The 22252-nt window shown below is 38.3% G+C and overlaps 1 protein-coding gene across 4 annotated transcripts in view; it reads left to right on the top strand.

The window, feature by feature from the left end:
* CTNNA3 (catenin alpha 3) overlaps positions 1-22252 on the top strand; it is a 431146-nt gene that overhangs the window by 355710 nt on the left and 53184 nt on the right. For all 4 annotated transcript variants that reach the window (XM_032694679.1, XM_032694676.1, XM_032694677.1 and 1 more), the window contains one exon: positions 18159-18251. In XM_032694679.1, the coding sequence (XP_032550570.1) occupies positions 18159-18251 (93 nt within the window). The remainder of the gene's footprint in view (positions 1-18158; positions 18252-22252) is intronic.

Raw genomic sequence — 22252 nt, 5'->3', positions numbered from 1 at the left:
TCAAATATGCATACTTGCAAGTAAAAGCTTCTGACAACTACTTGTCCCTGCCATATTACTTGGCTTTTTAACATCTCAAGTCAGGATCACCAACCTTGATGTACCATTATTGGGAAAACTTAACTCAAAGTACTATCCCACATAGGTTATATTTCATATCTTAATTCATGTACATACATATTTTCCAAAAAAAGTCTGTTTTCTTTATCCTACCTGGGAAGTCATCTCATACCGTACAATTACTTACTTGTTTAAATTTACGTCTGCATTAGCATCATAAACTCAGTTATTGTTATTATTACTCTACCTTGCAGAGGTCTTATCAAAATTCCTTTCACTGCAACGGTTTTGGGGGACAATCAGCATACATTTCAATTTAACATGCTGACATTTTTAAAAATACTAATTGCCATTTAGTACTGGGGGAGTTTATGTTCCCAAATGAATAAAGCCAATCCCCCTTTTCTGGCTAACAACTATATATATAAATTTACTTGTATTTCATGGTAATGTACCATGTAACAAACTCTCAAAGGCCTCAAAGTTTCATTAGTTTAAGCCCTTTAATATCTTCAACAAATCAAATGACTGTTCTGGTTCTCTGTGGTAGTGTTGCTGACTTTGTTACTTTACAGAGGAAAAAGTTGCTCAGCAGTGATTCTGTAAAGAAAACCCTTTTCTTGTTTCCTTTGGAAATTGCATCTTTTTTTCTTTAAAATGTGGGCAGGATGTTACTCTAAGAAATATCTTTAGTTTAGTGTTGCCATCACAAACATCTTTTCTTAAGAGCTGAGGTGTTTCCACAAAAAGAACCTTTGTTAGTAGAAATACAAATAATTTCTTGATTTTTAAAACAAATGGTGTGTTCACATCTTAGGTAGAAGGGAGGGAGACAGAAGAGGAGAAATCAAATGCTCACCCTTCCGCTCACAGACGTGGGAATGAAAGCCAGAGCACAGAGTATTATTTCCATAGTTAGGAAATGGTGGAATGTTTGGTTTGGTTTTGGTTTTGTTAAGAAAAAATAGGAGAAACAGCCTGTGTTTGTGCTTCTGTGTTCCTGCTCTTTCAGACTAGCAGGTTTTAACTTTTCAGTTCGTTGTACATCCTTCTGGCTGCTACCCCTGTTCCCACACTCCAGGCAGTTGCTCAGGTTTCACAGGGAAATTTCGGATTTTAGATTCTGGGTTCTTTTTACATATAAAACTAAGATTGTAAGTGCCCCCTTTATCCTCATATATGCAATTCCAAAATGGTCCTTTTACGTCCACATGCTACATTATTTCTACACATAGAAATCATCCATTAGTATAGGAATGTCAAAAGGAGTTGCCCCCTTCTGAGCAGGCATATGCAGAGCTCTCATGTTGTTTTATGTCTATGCTGGAGGAACAGACTTTCTCTAATTGCATGTCTAATAAGCTTATGAGAAAGCACTTGATGTTGTCAGGCCAGGTCTTGCATGCAGGTCTGATGGGGAAGATGTTTTTTTCCCCTCCAAAGCAGCATTTCACATGCACCATCCAGGTGACTAAATGGAAATGGGTATTTTGAGTCAGTGCCAGGAACTTACCACTTGGGTAGTACCATGTTCAAACCCATCATTACTATATGTTAACATGTATTAGTTTTTTCTCCCTGTTACTAGAAGTTCTTTTAATACTATTCGTTTGGGTTTTATTTTTATCCAAATATTGTGGTTAATGGAGCCTTCTTTCTAAGGCAGAAATACTGCAGTATCCTTTGAACCCCACCTTACTTTTCACTGTCACACATTTGACTCATCTCACGCTCTTGTCAGTGAGGAGAAAGAAAAGTGTGCATAGAGGATCACGGAAGGAGATCATCTGGTCCAACCTCCTGTTGAAAGCAATGTTACCCAGGGCCCTGTTGAGCCAAGTCTGACTTTACTGTTTGTTTTTTAATTTTGTATTGTAATGTAAAGACAGTAATGGAGAATTGGTGGGTCAAACAAAGTGATATTGTATGTTAAATCTTACTTATAAAAGCAAGGTGCTTGCTACATTGCATGCAACTACTATCTCTAATACTTTTACCACTGTTTGCTGTGTTTATGCCTCCTTGCTTACATTCTGCACATGAATGTATGACCCATCTTTTTCCAGTAAAAAATGGAATTTTCTTAAGTCTGTTTGAGGTTTCCATTTTGTAAAGTGTCAGCTAATGGAAAAGATGTTGTGTTATGTTGGTTTTTAAAAAAAAGAAAAAAAGGAAAAAAGAAAAGCTTTATGGATACATCACAGATAAAAATAGTAAATGATTTCAGAAATGCTCATACAGAGACCAGTGGTGGAAGCGTCAGCTGCAGACTGTATCCATTGCAAGGCATGTGTGCAATTATCCATCCTGGCAAATCTGTGTTGTCTTCTGCCCAAACTACACAGCCTTAGGCATCATGCAAGGCTGTGAATTAAGAACTTCTCAGCAGCAAATTGCTACATGGCTTACCATCGGAATCTCCTAGTGCTGGGATTACTGGTTCAGACAGAGAAGTCAATATGCTTTGTACAGAAATGGATGGCATGAATGGTTTTGACTTAATACTACTTTAAATGTCAATTCTTCTCCGTCTAGGGATTAAATTACATTGCAACTGTCACACATGATTATGCTTTTAATTGTTCACAAAATTATCCCTCTCTTTCAAGAAAACAGAACTTTCCAGAATTATTTGATAGCTCTGGTTAAGTGGCTCATTGGAAACTTAAGCACATAACAGTATTTTTTCTGGAACATTAAAATCTTTTCTGTGGGTTTTTTTTTTCTTATAGCAAGAAAAAGTGATATGTATTCCTTCCTTGCCATTTGGTGCTTACTATCTAATATAAATTATATTCCCAGAGAAATGGAATGAATATTATTCTGTTAAAAGGGAAGGACTGAATTACCGGAACTGAAACTGGGGGGCACAGCTGAAGTGTTACAAATCATAGATACTCCATTCAAATATGCATCCTGCCACGTGGTTCACTGGAGTATAAGAAATGCAGGCCTGGAAATGGAGACTGCAGGCTCTCAGTAGTGTTAATAGCTCAGGCTGTAGTGCTGTAGTGCTGGTTCTGATATCAGCCCTATCAGTGCTGGTGCCAGTTCTGGCTCAGAGTTCTTTGTTGCTCAGTATAAATCTGGCCATAGATCCCTTTACTGATCACAGCCATCTCTGAGGTCCCTGACCTAGTTGGAATTTCTCAAATGCCATTATTTTCCCTGTGGAATCAATGTATCTGGTAGGAAGGATTTTTTTTAGCAGGATGCAGAAAAGCAGTGAGGTACATTACAAATGTGTTCAGTATGTAATTGGAGTTCAAAAAACTAATAGTGGTTCTGTGTGCGTTAGATGGGGATCTCGGTTTTGCTGGCACAGGAGTCGCAGTGCCATGGTCTGTGTCATTCTGTGCTCTGATGTGGGTGTAGCAGTGTAAGATCTACTCCTCCTGTCATCTGTGTCCTTGCTGATAAAGCAGTGTGACAGTAAGAAAGGTTTGGGATTAATGACGTCTTTATTTAACTTTGAGTTCTTATGGTTTGTGTTCTTATAATTCCTTAGCATTCGGTGGGTATGCTTGAGTTCGGGTTCTGCTGTTAATGGTACCTTCCTGCCCTTTTTTTATTTGTTTCTTTGTTTTTGTTTTTAACATCTCTTGTGAACTTGAATCGCTCCAGGTTATTTTCCTGACTGTGTGCTCAGAGTTGGGGTGCAGAGTTGCTGGAGACAGGTGGGCAAGGAGGTATCGTGATAACAGGGAAAACTGACTCAGAAAAACCAGAAACTCTGGAAGAAAATTCTTTGGAGGATTAAAAGAAAAAAAATAAAAAATCCTCCACTGATCTTGACAAATGAAAGACAGCATTTTAAAGTACTGTTTACCTGAAAAGATTCTGTGGAGGTTGACAAAACAGAAACTACCTAATTACCTGAGAAACTCTGGGACTTAGAGCCTGGTCTTAAAATAGAGAGGAAAGAGACCCTTCATTATATTATCAACAAAGTCGGTGTATATGAGTACTGAAGTGTGTTGCAGCAAGGGAGTACTGTGCATCATCTAGCACATGGATTGTGTTGGAATTGCCGTTTTAGAGCACCGTTCCTTCAGTGTAACTTAGCAAACAGCAAGAGGCCTCAGAGGTAATTCTTATACCAAGTACTTCAGTTATTAGGAAATTAGAGCAGTAACATTAACATCAAATCAGTTTGTTACTCCAAGTGCCTTGTTGTGCCTCCAAGTTCCTTCATGAAGTAGTCTGTGTACAACGATTGTAGAAAATATAAGAAAACTCAATTATTCAGCAAGTTGGACAGAATTATTTTGGAAAGTAGAAGCCTTTTTCGTGAATGTGGCCCAGCATGAAATAGAGCATAATAAATGATCGTACAGGTTGTTTTGATTAGCCTTTGGAATACCCTGAAATCTGTTACAGTGTTAAATTCACCCACAAAAACAGTCATAACTCTCATGTTATGATACAGCAAAGCATATGCATGTGAAGTAGAAAGAATAAAGAGCTGCTGGTGACTATTCAGCGTGAGGCAGTGGCAGCCTGGGGATGCACACAGGTACAGTTCTGTGTCCCTGAGAATGGCTTTGTCAGCTCATGCCCACCTTAGCCCCTGTGCACCCAGAGCAGCTGTGTGGCTCCCATTCCAGCAATCTCATCCCCCTATTACAGCGTTATCAAGTTCCCTCTGTTGGGGTCATGGCCAGCACACGTAGGGGAATATCATGGTTATTTCAGAGACACTGGAGTTCACTGGCTGACTGTGTGTAGGCCTTGCAGTGCAGGCACATACTTGGCTGCAGTAATTGAGGTCAGAGGCAGCTGGATAACTACCATCCCTTGTTCTTCCCCCTATATATACTGTATTAATCACAGCAGTGCCTGCCTTTTGCCTTGTTTATGGTCAGCGTGTAGTTTGTTCATCGAGGAAATCGGATAAGCAGGTGTCAGACAGCTCTGCATTTGCTGTTGATGTGTTACCAGAAAGAGAATCAATCCCTTCTGACTTGGTGAGAAACCAATCTGGCATCCCACCTGAGCATGGCTGTGAGCTTTGCTGACCCCACAGGGGTGTGCTGTCAAATACACTCTGAAAAGGCATGTGGGCTTGGAGAAGTCAGATTCCAAATGTGTAAAAAAACCAAGTATGAGACTTAATTACTATTTAGGAAATAAAGAACAGACATGAATAATGGTTTGCTTTTTCACTTAGGAAATGCTAAACATAGCAAGCAAGGGTGAACCCCTTGTAGCAAGCACACGGTTATGTGCTTGAAGTGATGCAAGATCACACTCATGCAAGTGTGGAGCTCAGTCTGGCTGGTCAGTGGGCAACAAATAAACATTTACTTGTCACCTTGGTAAACGAAGCCAGAAGTAGAACTTACCCTGATTTTAAGCCGAGCAGCACCAGTGGAAGTTGTGAATTAATTTACCAGTTTTGGGGTTTGTGATTAATCACTTATTGCTGAAATGGAGCCAGTCCCCAACAGAGATGAAACCTAAATTTGTGTCTGCCTAAACTTAGGCTTCTCTTTCCACATGGCTGTTCCATTCCATTAACAGAGCCTTAAGCCATGCATCTTACAGCTTCCACCATCTCAGGCTTGGCTGCTTGATTTGCTCTTGCCATTTAGAGGAAACTCACAGGTCAGAGAGCAGGTGGCTTGCTCTAGTTGCCTTTTACCTGCAGAAAGTATCCTCATGAAGGGAGTTAGTTTTTCCTGACTGAAAAGATCATCCTGTCTGATAATGTTGCTGCTGTATTGTTGGTTTTGTTTCTGTGTTTGGGTTATTAAATGGCATATTAAATGGCACCATGCATTTGTAGAACATACTAGCTTTGTAATTTACAGGGGTTTTTTCTCCCTGTAAAATTATCTCATGTTTCTCACCCAGTAGAGTAAAATTCAGATGAAATTTTATGTTGTGCTTAGTTCATCAATAAATAGGTTCTTTTTCTCCCGGTATTTTCTGTTCCAGAAAACTCAATCGCAACTATTACCTGCAGCCTGGATATTTAGAGATGTAATGGTTCTGCCTTATACAGTCTGTGGGATTGCCAGATAGCTCAAGGGTTTGGCAGGCAGCTTTTATCAGGCATAGTTTGGGTTTAGGCTGTGATACATCTGTACTCCTTTTTTTTGTTTATTCTTGGGTATGTTGATGAGCTCTGAGATTTATTTACTGCCTGGGGAAGAAAAAAAGTTGAGCGTTATTAATTGCCAAAAAATACCATCCTCCACAAAGAGGAAGTAAGAGGAACAATTGAAATTCGTGTCAGGGACCATTCAGCAACCCTCATGAATAGCTTACCACGAAGATGTGGGAGAGTATTCTTTGAGGAATCGTGGTGTTTCTTTGTGTCCTCTTAATTTCTTTTCCTTCCTCTCCTTTTTTCATTTCTTTTCCATTTTCTCTCCTGTTGCCTTACAGTTTGTCTTGTGTTGTTTATATGCAGATTTTCTTCTCCTGCCTGATACTAGAACGGTGTAAGAATTGTCTTTTGTAAAGCACAGAAACTGGAATTCCCACAGGGTGCCAGTCTCTTTGGAAAAGGGTAACTAGTGCATAAATTCTGATTTTTCTCTTAGCTAAAATAAACACTGTAATCAAGTGCAAACTTCAAAGATACTGAACTATGTGCAGGAGTTGCATAACACAGCAATCCCATTCAAAAATCTTGTTAGAAGGGAGGACATCTGCACTAAAAGCTACCTTGGCATATTATGTAGGTTAGAAGATGGATGCTTGAATACAAAGTTGAAGGCCAGAGGCCCATATTCACGTGCCCTGAAGTCTCTCTCAGTCTATGTACTTGGTAGTTTCTGCATGCCAGGGATGTCATTTGAGCTAGACAAAAGTAAGTGGCACCATGGCTGTACTCCACCTCGGTCTCACTACAAAAACTTCTGCTTTTTTATCCACAAAAGGGTATTATCCTATCAAAGAAGCAAGTTTGATTGTTTTGCCACGATTTATCCTTGATAAATCCATATTTGCTGTTTCTCAGGTTTTTTCCTTTCAAGTTTTCCTTTCTTTTAACTGCAAGTGTCATTAAAACACACTGTGTGTTCTTTCTGTGTAAAGCTGAGCACTGATGAGGAGACTGCTCTTTATGGCTTCTACCCTTTTGTAGAAGCATAATCTCTGGTTCACCCAGTTCCCAGGACATCTCTGTTTTCTGCTGCCTTACATTTTGTGAGTTGCAGGTTAGTATAAATTAACAAACTACTAGGCTTTGAAGTGTTTAGTTTATTCATGGAAGGAGTTTGGCTTCATCCTTGCTGTCCCACAGCTGTAGTTCATGGAGACAGGAGGACATACTCACCAGGGCCATATTCCCACCCCAGCTTTTGGGGACCAGTAATTCAAACCCCAGTGAAGTTGTGTGATTATGCACATATGTACAAGCTGGAATTCACAAGCCTTGCAGACCATTCCTCTACTGAGATACCTTGGCCATCACTTCAACTACATTCTGCATTGCCTCAACCCTTGTTAGTTTATCAGGCAAGTTTGTTCTCATTGCCAAAACTAAACCTTTTCAGGAGATTTGAAGCCAGATCTAGTTTTAACACTTAACTGGCTGAAAAGGTTTTACTAAAATTGCTCATGTGCCTGAGCAGTTTCCACAAAAACTTAAAAATATAGGTTGGCAGCACCAATGACAAATCAAACAAATCTCATTAATACTTTTCTAACAAGTACTTATTTTGCATTTTAAAAAGTCCCTGTATTCTGTTCTATCAAGGAAGACTTATATTTTTCTTTTCTAAATCCATTGCCATGGCATATGCTATCAGTGCAGTTACTGATTGAATTTAGGCTGGTTATGGTTAATTTGTGTTTAGATTCATTAGTTCTTGCCTGTTCACTTACTGTGCAAGTCAGATAATACTGGAGATCTCTTTAAGACTGATTTCTCCCTTTGAAACCAAGAAAGATTTTATTGAGTCACAATTGGTTGCAGTTACTCTGCTTCATAGGAAACTTAGTTAAAAATAGAGGAATTGGGGTTTTATGGTCCCAAAATGAGCAGTGAGAACCTGTAATTCCCTGCTTGTTTAAGCATGTGCACTCTAATTTATTGCAGCTATAACCAGAGCATTAGACAATGTGACCTATGAGAAAAACACTGAATAGGTTAGTCATAATTAGCCCAGGGAACAGAGAACCAAAGGGGAGAGAGAAGGGAAAGTTAGGAGAGCTGTTTTCATTGGTATAAAAAGTTGCACAAAAGTGGAGAAAAATCTGTGTTACAACTTCATAGTGAGAATAAACCCTGGCTACATGTGGAAGACTCAGTTTAGACATGAAGAAAGCCAAATTTCCTATGTAAGATTGTATTTGATTTTCACAGATCTTGTGTGAGTCTTTGAGCCATTTTTATCTGTGTCAGTCCGTTAGCAAATTGCAGAGTTGTGTTGAATAACTTCCCTTTCATTTCACTGGGCAGCAGAGGCTGTCAAAGCTGCGTATTGTGAAAAAATGTGCAAAGGGAAGGTACTGATCTGAATAAATTTCTCACTTGGTGTCTTAGAGAGGAGTATTCCTTACTGCCTTTCACACGATTTGGTCCCAAAACCCTCCCAGATTAAAGAATTCATTTCACATATAAACCCAAGAATTTTCCATGGCCTGTTAACAGTAATAACAGACAATTTACATAGAACTAAAAAGCTGTTGTATGACTCTCTTCAGCATGTACAAAAATTCTAACACAATCACGTAATAAATAATTTGTTCAGAAGCAAGACCTGAAACAGTGTTCTTTGAAGGGCGGTTGTGTGTGTGTGATATGTGTGTTTAATTCCACTTTGCTTGGGGAGCCTACTTGGGAATGAGGGCTATCAGCCTCTTAAAGCAGAATCAGATTAGTGATTTGTGACATGAAGGCTGGTTTGCACAGTGATGGCCTTAATGGGTTACTTAGTTCCACGTCAGATGGCACTGATCATTCAGTTGAACATTATTGGTTACTGAGTGACTAAATGTGGGTGGATGAGTGTTCTGGGCGTCTGAAGCCTCTCGATAATTAAAAGCAGGAATGAAGGTAATGGATATAGGATTCATTGCTAGGGTGGTTTTATTTCCATTGTCTTAATGTCTGGGAGGAATAGCTGCTAAAACTGAGGAACTTACCCTTAATAATAAGTCATATGTGGGAAGGATGATGGCAGTTGTACCTGCACTTTGAGAAATTACACTGTGCATTTTTGAATTATGCATTAGTTTTTGATGGACAGGCTTATTCTGTGTATCTTTTTTAAAGATGATCTGTTTTACTGGCAGGTCAGATGAGAGGGTCAGTTGAGAATGAAGAGACTTGAACATATCTTGAGGTTGTAGGTAATAATTTCATCTACTCCAGTTTGAGAAATGTACTTATCATTGGCAACCTCTTGCACAGGGATATATTAATCAAGGGATTTTTTTTTAAAGTGTGATCATTTAGCATAATTCGTTTAAGAGAAACAGATTGATTTGGCGTGTTGGAGCAAAATCTTTGCTGAAGGAGCTACCATTGCTCAGACTTTATTCATCTGATAAACCTGCATTTCTTGTGGAATTCTGAATTGTCTGGGTTTTGTCTCATTTCTTGTCCTTTCTGAGCATCGAAATGTCTATTTGAGACAGTCAAACTTTGAGGTATTCACTGCACCTTTTTTATTTAACATATTGCTGTATTCCAAAAGCAGTTTCTTATCTGCATTTAATTGGCCAGTCTGTCTTGAAACAGTGTTTTTTGTTTTGGCTTTGGGAATGGGGTTTTGGGATATACTATCTTTCTCAAAAAAAAAAAAAAACACGAGTTTTCTAGATAGGAGAGGGAGTTTCTGTGGGAAGGCAGAGGCTGTGTCAGGTGGTTTTAAACTGCAATTTCAAATCTCTGGTTCACGGAAGTAGATTTATCTTACCACACCTCACTCCTCCCTGTCTCATGGAAGAAGCATTGTGGAAAGTGAGATGAAAATGCAAAGGAAATGTTAAAATTAAAAGAAAAGGCAAACAAGCCTGAAAGATGAGGAAGAAAGTAAAGATTTTTGTTCAAAGTAACAATCTCACTAAGTGGATCTTCACTGTAAGCATTCCCTCTGCTTTAGGGGTTTCCCTACCTTCCATGAACAGGGGGTTAACTGGCTGTGTCACCAAAGCCTCTCAGGATGGAGACCACACAACCTCTCTGAGCAGCCTTCTCCACGCTGGGCTGTCCTCACAGGGTGAACATTCTCCTTATGGCCAGGCTGAAGCACTCTTGTTCCCACTTACACCTCTTACCTTTCATCCTTCCACAGAAGGCAGAACAAGTGCAATTCACTCAGCCTCTCCTTGTAAGACCAGTGTTCCAGCCACCAACTGCCCTCGTGCTTTGGGTGCTTTGGGTGGGGGCCAAAACTGGCAGCAGCATTCAGGGTCTGTCTGAGCAGAGCCAGGTAGAGGCAGATAGTGGTGTCCCTCAGTGTGCTCATTCTGCTGTGGTTCACACAGCCCAGGATGCTGTTTGTGTGCGTTGCTGCCAAGACACACTTTGGCTCATGCCCAGTGTTCTGTGTGCCAAGAGCCCCAAGTCCTTTTCAGCTGGTCTACTCCCAAGTCAGGCAGCCCCAGCTTGTTTTGTGTGTAGCTTCTACCTTCCTAAGTGCCAGTATTTGCATTTTTCTGTGGTGAATTTTAGAAGTTTCCTGTCAGCCTGTTCCTCCAGCGTGCATAAATTCGTCCCGATGGCTGCCCTACCCTTAAGTGTTCCCCCATCTGGTGTCATCTGAAAACCTGCTGAGTATGCACTCCATCACCTCCTGCAGACCCTTGGTAGGAATGTCATACAGGACTGGTCTTAAGATAGACATCTGTGGTACTGCTGTTGTTCCCAGGCACCAGGAGGGATACAACCCCTGAACCACTGCCCTCTGAGCCTGACCATCCGACTAGTTTTCATCCATGTAGTTGTTAACCATCTGAAGTCTGATGTCCCAGCTTGGTTACAGAAACGGGGAGACGGTGTGGAGAGCTTTTCTAAATGATAGTCACTGTTCTCCCCTCACCTGGAAATGTGGGAGGAAATAGTCAGGTTGAAGAGGCATGATTTACCCTTGGGAAATCCATGATGACTACTCCTGGTCACCACTGTGTCCTTCATGTGCCTGGAAGTGTGTTCCAAGAGGAATCAGTCCATGACATTCCCAAGGACTGATAGGAGGGTGAGCAACCCATGCTTTGCCTGTTTGTTCTTCTTTCCTTTATTAGAAATGAGAACGATAAGGAATTTTTGCAGAGTCAAAATGCAAAGCATCTCTCTGGTTGCCTTTGGAGGCCTACAGTAATGATGTTTTAGGCTACCTTTAATACACACAGATGAGACAGACAAACAAGGTCTATTCTCTTCCCGTTGTCAAATGTTGGAGTAAAGTTTAGAAATGAAGTCTTCTATTTCAAACACAACTATAAAACTGGTAGGCCATATATAATTTACTTTATAATGATTACTAGCAAAAGAACAATGGCTCAGTTGGCTTTTCACTATCTGTTTTCAAATAATTTAAGTATTTCCATTCTGAAGGAAATGTCTTAATTAACTTCCCACTAGATGGAGCAAATGTATGTCAACCCAGCAGAGGAAACAGGGAATACATTTTAGATCAGCAGAGCAACAAATCACTTCTATTAAAAACTACTATTCTTGTTAATTATTCGTTTTCTGAGTTTAAAATGGAACCTTCTAAGTCATGTGGTGAAGTTTCCCACTTCGTAAGCATAAGCAAAGGATATACTTTGCATGGAGCTGTGTATCGATTGTCATGGTTTTCATGGAATGAAGGCAGGGACTTGGGTTACAAGAAGTGTATGATTGTAATAGCTGTGTTTGATCATATTTTCTGCTGTTGTTATTTGAGATTTGAAATTCTTTTCTAAAAGTCATACTGAAAAAAGTGCTTCCTTGAAATGGAAAAAAGTAAAGAAGCTTTCAGGTTCCTATGTGAGTCCTCAGGTACCTGATGAAGGATTTGTACCCCTGAAATCTTAGCTTCTTTTCTGGTCACTCTATTGGTTTTATAAAAACTGCTTTTTTGTTTATAACTTTACCCTTCTTGTATCTTTTGACCCTTATGGCTACAGTACCATTACTAGTTGGGATTTTCAGGCAGCTTTCAAGTTTTGCCCAACTTTTTGGACTTAAATATGTGTTCAGAGCTTTTGCACAGCATAACTAGGTCAGTATTTTCAGGAATAAGTCTCCCTTTGAATTGCTGTAGGCATTATGTGAGAGTGGCATACCTACAAAGTACCATCAGGGAAAGGAAAGGGGAAGGAATGAAAGCAGGGCTGAAATGCATGTTTCCAGCATAAAAAGTGTAGCTTAGGATAGAAAATGGGTGCTAAAACTCTCTGTCTCAATTTACTCAGCTGTGCCAACTTCACAGTTTTTATTTAAAAGGGTTTTCAGAAGGCAGTACTCAAAAATTTCACTTTTCAGTTACACTCCTCAGCTCAGATCTTTCCTATCTCCTGCCCATTTATTGAGAAGGCTATTATCCTAATGTATGCTGAGTGAGGACTAAAGGCACAGGAATTGTCACATGGAATCAAATCTAGCTGTTTCTAATATTTACTTTTTTTGTCTTAACCTCCTGAAGCAGAATGTTATAAGTTGTCTTGCTGTTAAACGGGCAAACAAAACCTCCTGACATCCAGTAATAACAAAGCAACTTCTGTCCCACACTGGGAGTTCACAGCATTTATTATTTTTAAAACCTCAACTCTTTACTGTATAACATAATCTTTTATTATTGAAAATACTTTCATCTTTCAGTGTTGAAGGTTGTTATTTAATCTCATAAGTAATTAAGTTCTTTGGTCTTCACCAGAGTTTACATTCTCACTAATCTTACCTGGAATTACAGCTTAAACATAAAAAAAATATTTTGCAAAATTTTCTCCGTTAATAACAAGAAATATTTATCCCCTACATTTGCAAACGAACTATTTGTAATGTGTACAGGCTATGTCAGGAGAATGATTTTACTATTACTTGATGACAAATTCCTTGCCAGCGCTTGCTGACAATACTGCTGTCAAAGACAGAGTTCTGATCTCTGGTTTAATTAATCATTTGTTAGCTTTACATTAATAATATCACATGTAATGTAGTATGCAAAAGATGTCATTTTAAGGGGAGTGCCAAGAACGGATTTCAAGAATGATCAATATGATCATTTTTAATAGAGGGGATGGTATTTGCCATAGCATCGAGATGTCACAATATTGACAGATTAAGAACATGGGATTTTAATTTACCCTTTAGAATGTGGGGTTTGTTGTTCTCAACACTCAAAGTAATTGCTTTTAGTGAAAACCTGAAAAGTACTTTTAATGACTAGACAGCAACAATTATATGAGGTTCTTACTAAATTAGTCATCAAAAATAAATAACACTTGCACTTTCTTGTTCTCTTTCTGATGCTTGCAAACTCTTGCTCTGGCAGTCTGTCATCTGGCAGAATTAAGTGTGGGATAATGGTGGTGTTGTGACTAACACACAAAAATATCAACCACTAGCTAAATAATTGCAGAGCACAGTATTTGAGCAGTTGTGATACATGTACCATAGTTTGTTACACTAAGTGACATGCAGCTTGACATGATGGAATTTTCAAAATGTGGGCATTAGACAAATGCCCACGGTAGAATAGATAATCTCTTTAAACTCATTGTGTGCTCAGTGGAGAACATAATAGACGAACTCTGATCCTCCTGGAGTGCATACAAGCATTTCTGTTGCTGCTGTGGTATTTACACAACACAAATAGCTGCATTTGCAGGAGTATAATAAAGACATCACTCATCAACTCAGCTCCTCTGAAGGTGTTAGTCTGCTCTGCATTTTAGTATTGATTTGTGAAAAACGATGAATGATGAGGCTGTTGAAACCAACGTAAGATAAAGCATAAGAGCATATAATGACATTTTAAAGGTCAACATTTAATTGAATGTTAGATAAAAGTAGGTAGCTCCCTTTCACCTCATGGTGCCTCTTTTTCCACGTTTACATTGTATATCTTGAGATTTTAGACTTGGCTCTGCATTATTTTCCAACAGCTGAGGACCTTTATTTGCAGGATTGATGGTTTCGTGGGTACATGTGAACATTAAAAATGAATGATCTAGTTGAAGTTGTTTGAATAATCAGTTTTGAGGAGGGTTTTTATTAAAAAAATTGTGTCAGAGAAAATGCTGTGAAACCTAGTCAAGCACGTTGTTCTACAAAGCTTGGATTAGAAAGCAAACATGCCAAAAAGCCTATTTGCAACTAGTTTGGAAAAATTGGCAGAGTTCTAAAGACTGAGGCCAGACCTTGGTTTTATTAATTATTCTCTTTAAAATCCTAGTAGAAAAGCAAATGAAAAGGTTTGTCATCAGAGAGTGTTTTTCATTTCATAGATGAAAAGGTAATTCATATCTTGAAATCACCCAGGTGCAGTAGTAATGACTTGCTGTTGCAGCTTTAGTTGAATACCAGGAAAGTGCAAAATTCATCAGTATTAGACTTTGCTATAAATATGACTTTGTGTCCTCCGCCTGAGCCTTCAGTAGCAAAAGCATTGAGAATGCAAATTTATTAGGATCACTGAAATGTGAAAAGGAATACATGCAACTTGTATGTAGTTGCAGCAGCAGTAGTAATGTAATTACAGCCTTAAATGTGTGTGTAGGGCTATCCTTTTTGTCAGGATTAACAAAGGCTTTTCACAAATGATGGAAATCTCTCTTAGACCCCTGTGCCAGGAGCCTGGGGCAGTGTCCTGTCCCCTCTCACACCTCTGCCCTTGCAGCCAGCTGTTATATTACCTTGTTTGGAAGCTGCTCAGGCTTCATCTTCTAATGAATTCCTCCCCTCCTCCAGCACCCTCAGAGAAGACTGTTCAAGCGTTCTGCTCCTTTGGCTGCTGGAAACCCTTTTCTCATTTTTCCTGTTTAAATTTATTTCTAAACTCTGTTTCCCAGTGTGCTGCACACATGAGTTTGTGGGTTGTTGCTGGCTGGAGTCTTGTGCAGGATTTCATTTTACCTCAATGTTCTTCCTAACGTTTACTGTAAATTCCGTACTTTGTATGTCTTAATAGGGAATTTGCTGTCTTGTGTTCATCCTGTCACCACCTACAACACCCAACTCTCTTCCTCTTCTGTCCCTTGCTGTTGCTGAGACTCCTCTTAGGGAGGTTATCTGCACTGTATGTCAGAGCCCTAAATACTCAACCCTAAACAATACTTCCAACTTCCTTCCATGATTCTAACTGCAGTCCTCAAGCTCTGCTATTCTCCCTGGGCAAGATTTCTGATTATTTATGATAGCACCCTATTTTGTGTCGCAAGCCCTCACAGTTCACACCTGTTCAAACATGCAATCATCAAACATTCCTGTTGAATATCCACATGTTTGCAAATGGATATTCATAAAAACAGTTAGGTGTCTGACTCAGGTATTTAATAAATAATCATGAGAGCAACATGAAAATTACATAAAACAGCTTTCAAGGAGAGAAAACAATTGAGTAACTACTTCTGTTTTCATTATTATGGTGGTGGGGTTTTTCAGTTTTTGGTGCTTTGTGTCTGAAAATGATGATAGTTTGTGGTTTGTGATTGAAAGTTTGATAAATCAAGTTTCTTTCTGGTTAAAATTTTGTCCTTAGTCTTTAATAACTGGATAGGTTTGTTTTTTTTTTCTGAATTCTGTAGTAGCAGTAATTCAAAACCTGGGAGATCTGGACTTTGGAGAGAAGAAATTCAGTGGGAGTGCACTCTTCTGACTGGAAAAATGGGCTTTCTGCGAGGAACTTCTTGTCGCAGCCACAAATAAATTTTACTAACCTGAAAAGCGCATATACATTGTTTTAAAAAAAAATTAGTTTTCTGACAACATATATAGCAGGAGGGGTTTAGGTGAGCGCACTTGCACTTAGACCCTGAGCCATCATTCTGCAGATGAATAAAGAGTTGGAGAGGGAATCCCTGTGCCAGTGCAGCTGGAAAGAGATCTCTGTTCTATGATCTGCAGTTTTGAAAGTGCCAGATCAGATCAATATAATGATGATTTTTTCTTTGGGAAGCTTTCCTGAGACTGTTGTTTATGGGTGTATTATACCAGAGTCATTTTGCTGACCTCTTTGCTTTTGAGGTTTCCATGATGAGGCTGGTAATATTTACGCAGCTCAACTTCACAGAAAAATAGTATTAATGTGACTGTCTTTAAATGATTAACCATTCTGCCCTGTCCCAACGTTTTATGTTCCATGTTTTACAGAAGAAAGAAACCCTATACTGGAAATGTGGGATTGTCAAAGATTCCCAAGTTATCTGTTCACCTAGGAAGAAATGGTGCTCTGCTATCCCAAATCCAGCTTTATGATCACTGGGGGAAAAAATTTGTAACTAATTTATTAAAACCTAAGAATGACAATAGTCTTTTTTTTTTTAAATAATAACCCAAGTATAGTGTAGCTTTAAAAGAAAGTGACTTTTTTTTCTATAAGCTGAATCAAGGCTCTTATATGCCCGAGGGCCCTGATCAGTGTAATCCTGAGAAGCTGAAGTTACTCTGTTTTAATAATCTTTCTGTTATTGGTCCTCTAATAAGTGTCTGTATGTGTTTCAATTCAAGTGAGTTTGTGATATTTTTTTTTTTTATTGCAGGGATATCCACCCACAACAAAATCTTATTTTGCTTCCACACTGCAAATTTTTCAAATAACTTTTGTCTAGTAACAGCCTTTGGATACTGTGGAATTCTTACCATGTCTAATTCCAGGTTTGAAACTGAGACTTCACAACACTGATAGTCTTTACCTGAAAATAAGATGTTCCTTTTCCCACTTCACCAGTGTAGCGCCATGCTCATCTTCACCCTAAAAATTGGTGGCCTGTTTTCATGAGGAAGTTTAGGTGTCTTTTTTACCACCAGCATATTATTTCTGCCACCTTGTGCACTAGCTTGGGGTTCTTTATTTCTTACAGTGTTACCTCACAGTTCTTTCCCAAATGGTACACATGCACACAGGTGGATTTATTCAGTTTAATATATTTAATATAATTACCATTCTATGGACCCAGAAATAAAATGACAGAACCCTACGGTGCCCCTCACAACAAATCTTCTTTGTATATAACTTGACAGTAAAAATATGAAGGTGAGAACATAAAGCAATTCCAGATTAAAAAAAATTTGATAATTGGGTAACAGTAATGGCTGGGTTTCTTTCTACCTGTCTTTTGGTAAGGTTATCTAATAGTCCTGCCCTTGGCATGTTTCTCTTGGCACATCAGACTTTTGGGGTGATAAGAATGCCTGGATCTTCTAGATCTCAAGCTGATAGTAGATCATTCAGTAGTAGATCTGTCACTACTTAAGTAGAATTTGGTTCTATGTATTTTTGGTTCTTAAAAATGTGAAGTTACTTGATAAAGGAAAATTTCTTCAGTGCCCTGTTGCATTGGCAGAACAAATATTATGCTTTAAATAGTTCATAATTCTGGAAGTTTTTGTGTGCTTTATTGTGCAGTGTTTTTTTAATGTAAGTAAACTTGCTTTTAATGTTTTATTTATTGTCCTTTATAAAGTCATGGTCATTGTGATTTTCTTAGTATATTATTTATGATAAAATGTCAGAATTCTGCATAACCCCCCTTTCTTTTAAAAATATTTTTTGATAAGTGGGAAGGAGTAAATAAATCTGAAGACCTTGATTGTATAGAAAATTACTCTTGCATAAATTAAACAGACTCACAGGATTAAATGGCACTTTAGGTGACTAGGAGGAACAGACAGTGACATATGAAATAATGCCACGTATACAAATAGCAAATTAGGATTACTTAATTTTTCCTGTAGTGCAGGAACTTGTGCTGCTTGATGGAATTGATAAGTGACACATTCAAAATCCCTTTTTGCCATGTAAGGGTTTCTCGTAAGACATGTAAGTCGTTTAAGTTTCTAGCAGCAACAACACGATATTGAAACACAAAGTTTGGTAGCTGCTGGAAGGGGGCTGGTTTTTGTTTGTGAGACGTTATCTTAGTTCGACACAAGTAGCAAAGTTACCAACCACAAAGGAAAATAACCCATTTCTCCATTTTTTCTGCAGACACCTGAGGAGCTGGAAGATGTGTCTGACCTGGAAGAAGACCATGATGCACGTAGTCGTACCAGTATCCAGACTGAAGGGAAGACTGACAGGGTACGTATCACACCAGCTGATGCTCAAAGCGCTGGGACCAGGGAAAAATGCTACTGTGTTACTGTTCCTGTGAAGCCACTTAAAGTCATCCAGTGAATCATTAAAACCTTTTTCAGCTCTTAACAGATTTCTGAAAGTGTGTGGAGGACATAAAGCTGATGTGTATGACCTGAAACAGAAAGAGACTGCAGTTAAGTTGGAAATACTTTGTGAACGTACAATTAAACCGAAAGTTACTGAATAAAATTCCAACAGGTTACAGTTTCATAAATGTGGCTTGGTCTAATAGAGGCTGAATTAATAAGGAATGGTTTTTACAAGGGTCTTACTGAAGCCTGCAGTGTGTGTTAACCAAAAATAAGCTCTGCATATGAGAGACTTCACGTGCACGAAAGAGAAAGGGATATATCTGGAATCTGAGCCACTGCAGTATGTGAGTTACAGACATTTCCTGCTGTGTTCATGTGTGCACCTGTTCTGTAGTTTATCGCTTAACTAGGGAATTCATGAGGAGGTATGAAGAACTTCCTACAGCATTGGACAATGTCTGTACTTCTAGAGATTCAGAATCTGGCATTCCTGTTGTAGCATCATTTAACCTCAGGACTCGACTGCATTGCTGGGTTTTGTTTGTTGTTTATGCTAAAACATTTTGAAGAGCTTGAGAACATTTTTGAGACAACTATAGTTTTCTTAGTACAAAGTCAAAGTATTTAGCAAACATTCGTCTTCTTTATGTTTCCATTTTAAATAATGTTTCAGCAAAACTATTCTCTATTCACAGCTTTCTGACATGGAAAGATCCATGGGGCCAGAAGTGTCTACTTCATTACTTGTTTGCTCAATACCTAGAGCAGTAATGGATCTCTCACTCTTGATTGATTCTACTATTACTCCTGTAATGGAAATTATAAATGATAGAACTAGTTGGGAAAAAGGCAAACTTTTCCGCATGAAAAGAATTACGTCCAAAAATGGTGTTTTAATTCATGTCTGCTTTTCAGCAAATGCATTTTTTTATTCAACAAATATTTTCTTTATTAACACCCTAAATACTAATGAAAAAACACTAACCAAAATGAATGCAGTTCACTTGTGTTGCGCATGTGCATATAACTTTTTAATTAACTGTCAGTTAATTCTTAAAACATTGTGAGAAGTGTAATAACTGTGTGAAAGACCACCTCATACAGTCTTATTTTTCAATAAACTTAACTGACAATTAAATTATACTAGCTGCCCTTTGCAATTTAAATCAGTCTTTGTAAATGTTAGCACATTTTCCTCAAATTAAAGGCTAAAATTTGTATTGTAGTTAAGAAAGGCAGGGTTTTCCATCAAAATGTCATCCATACAGAATGTCATGAATTTTTTTGGAACAGGTACAGAGGGTGTGCTTGCATATTTTCATAAATATCCCATAATGAATGCAGTTGAAGGTTTTCTCTCACTGGGAAAGCAGAAGTAGTAGTTTGTAGATATTTACTATCAAAATGTAGTAACAAGAGATCCACTAAAACTTTAAGGATCACATTTGCATGCTCGGTCTTCTACTTCTCAAATAAAACAGAGTAGTTTTTCAAAGGGAATGCTTTTTGTGAAAAGAAAGCCATAAATAACACTTTCCAGACAACTGCACAAAGTGCTGAAGACAGTTGTAGGTAGGGAGGTGGCTGTCCAGAACCAGAGCCATGGCAGAGTTACTGCTGTGGAGAGATATCTCTGGGATGTGCTTTTCCTTGTGCTGCCACGGGGTTTTTATTTGGTCTGCAGTGTCAGTGAATTTGGTGGGGAGGTGGAAGGGACTGTTACAGATAAACTATGGTTAATATATCTGAAAAGAACCTTTATTATAACATTATAGTGTGTACTATTTTTTCTTCCATTTCTCCCTAAAGTAATACAATTGCTGTGAGTGTTCTTTTTTTGTGGGATCTAGATAGCAGTCATGACTTAAAGCCTGATTCTGTATCTCGGAAAAAGTTTTCCTAAATTTCCAAGCTATCAGAGCCATAAATGGCACATTACCTCCCAGAGTAATAGAAAATTATAGCTTTGGCTAAAGTACATACATAACCACTCAGCCTAAATCAACATATTGACAGAAACCTGCATACACTTTTTTTTTTGACAGATGTTTGAACAAATCCTTTTGCTGCTGCAGCAAATAAGAACAATGATTTAAGGCCTCTTTATTTGGACTCCTATTTGATATTGATATTGATATTTGAAGATTTATACTTAGAACTTGTTTAGCAATATGAAGAGTCTGTATAGAGAAGATAGATTTTGAGGTTTAGACAGAGTTTGTGCCATTTTGTGTTCTGCAGCAGATTTCTGTGCTGTTGGGAAGTTGTTCCATGCAGGGCTGACACCAGGAATGACTGTGTTCCAGAATTGGTTTGGCAGGATCGCAGAGTAACCTTTTTTCCTCCTTGAGTTCTTTCTCTTGGGCATTTCAACTATAATAATTCAATTTTATTTATACATATCTGGCTCCATACTAGTTCTGCATAACAGCACTCTTGATTCTTCTTGCTTTGTCAAGAGTGTTGTAATTTCTTCTGTGTCACATCTCTCACTGCTCCAACAGGGAACTAATGCGTTTTTTCTTTCTGTTTTTATCACAACATATAAAACCAGATGTGATGTGTGTATGCCAATTGTAACAAAGGCTACATCTTAACTAGCAAATCTCATTTCCCTTATGCAGGAAACAGTCATGTATTATTAATCACACCTTCTTCAGAATCTGTGTCTATAAAGAGAGAGTATAGGTTAGTGGTGAGATAGCAGGACTGAGATTTGACCTTGTATTTATGTACCTGACTCATCTTGAAAATGTTACTTCCTTGATCTCTTCCCTCAGATAATTCCATTTTTCTGAGATGAATATGATAGTGCCTGTGGCACCAGCTCACTCTGTGGGATACAAGTTAACTTGGGCAATGTGCTGTGAGATCTCTCAGTGTTTAAACTGCATAGAAATACTCACTGTTATTTGTAGGGTGGTTTTATATCCTTGAGGAAGATCCTTTAGGATCAAATCCTTAGCTACTATAAAAACAGGTACTGCTTATGGATCCAAGGGCTAATGCAGTTTTTCTCAGCTGAAAGACCTCCCTCTGGTTGTTGTGTCTAATTTGTGTAGTCAGCTCTGCAGGCTTATCACACACTAATTTTGCCTGAGGAAATTCATGCCATCATGATCAGAGTAATTCCACTGAGGTAGTTACTGTCTTATTATCATATGATTTTTGTGTTGAAGAGAAGGTCAAGTCAGAATTTGCCCCATTCATTTTCAGGCTTAGAAGACAATGTACATGTTAATGATCAGAGAAAAAATATTCTAAGTGTTTAAAGTTACTAAATCAGTGAAGAGAACAGCTTAGCTTCATTTCAGAGTCACTGCTGCAGGATGAGGTGATCGTATTGAAGAAGAGGCAAAATGTTTTACCTCATAACATAATCCACTTAGGGATGACAAGAGCAGAACTGCTTTCAGGCAACCACCCACCCACATTGTTTTTTTCAGAGTTCTGCAGACAGTTTTGTTGAATGCACTGACAAAAACATCTGAGAGTAGGATCATGTTTTGTACAGGTTTGTTCCATACTATATTTGTGCAACAATTCTGGGCTGATAAAAAAATTGGCTCAGTGTGTATTGTAAGTGAGAAAATCCAGGCTGAATTATTTCACTGTTTTGTTTGCATTACGTCTTAAATACAGCGATCAATTATATATGTCTAAAAATATACCAAACTCTAAGAAGAGAGAAGATATATAAAAGCAAACACCAAGAACTGTTGATACTTGCATAAAAAATAGTTAGAGGGAAAGTTAAGTTTGCCATCAAATGAATTAGCTATTCTTATTCAAGTAGCAGATACTTTACATCTAAGTTCCTGCATTAGTAGAAATACTGGTACACATTAACAGGAAGTATGTGCTATTTTGTAAATAGAAAAGCCAATCTTAGAATATTTAATTGGTTTAATT

Source organism: Chiroxiphia lanceolata, chromosome 8, assembly GCF_009829145.1.
Source record: "Chiroxiphia lanceolata isolate bChiLan1 chromosome 8, bChiLan1.pri, whole genome shotgun sequence".
In the NCBI taxonomy this organism is placed as follows: Eukaryota; Metazoa; Chordata; class Aves; order Passeriformes; family Pipridae; genus Chiroxiphia; species Chiroxiphia lanceolata.
Note: the sequence above shows the minus strand (reverse complement) of the source record. Positions and strands in the feature narration are given on the sequence as shown.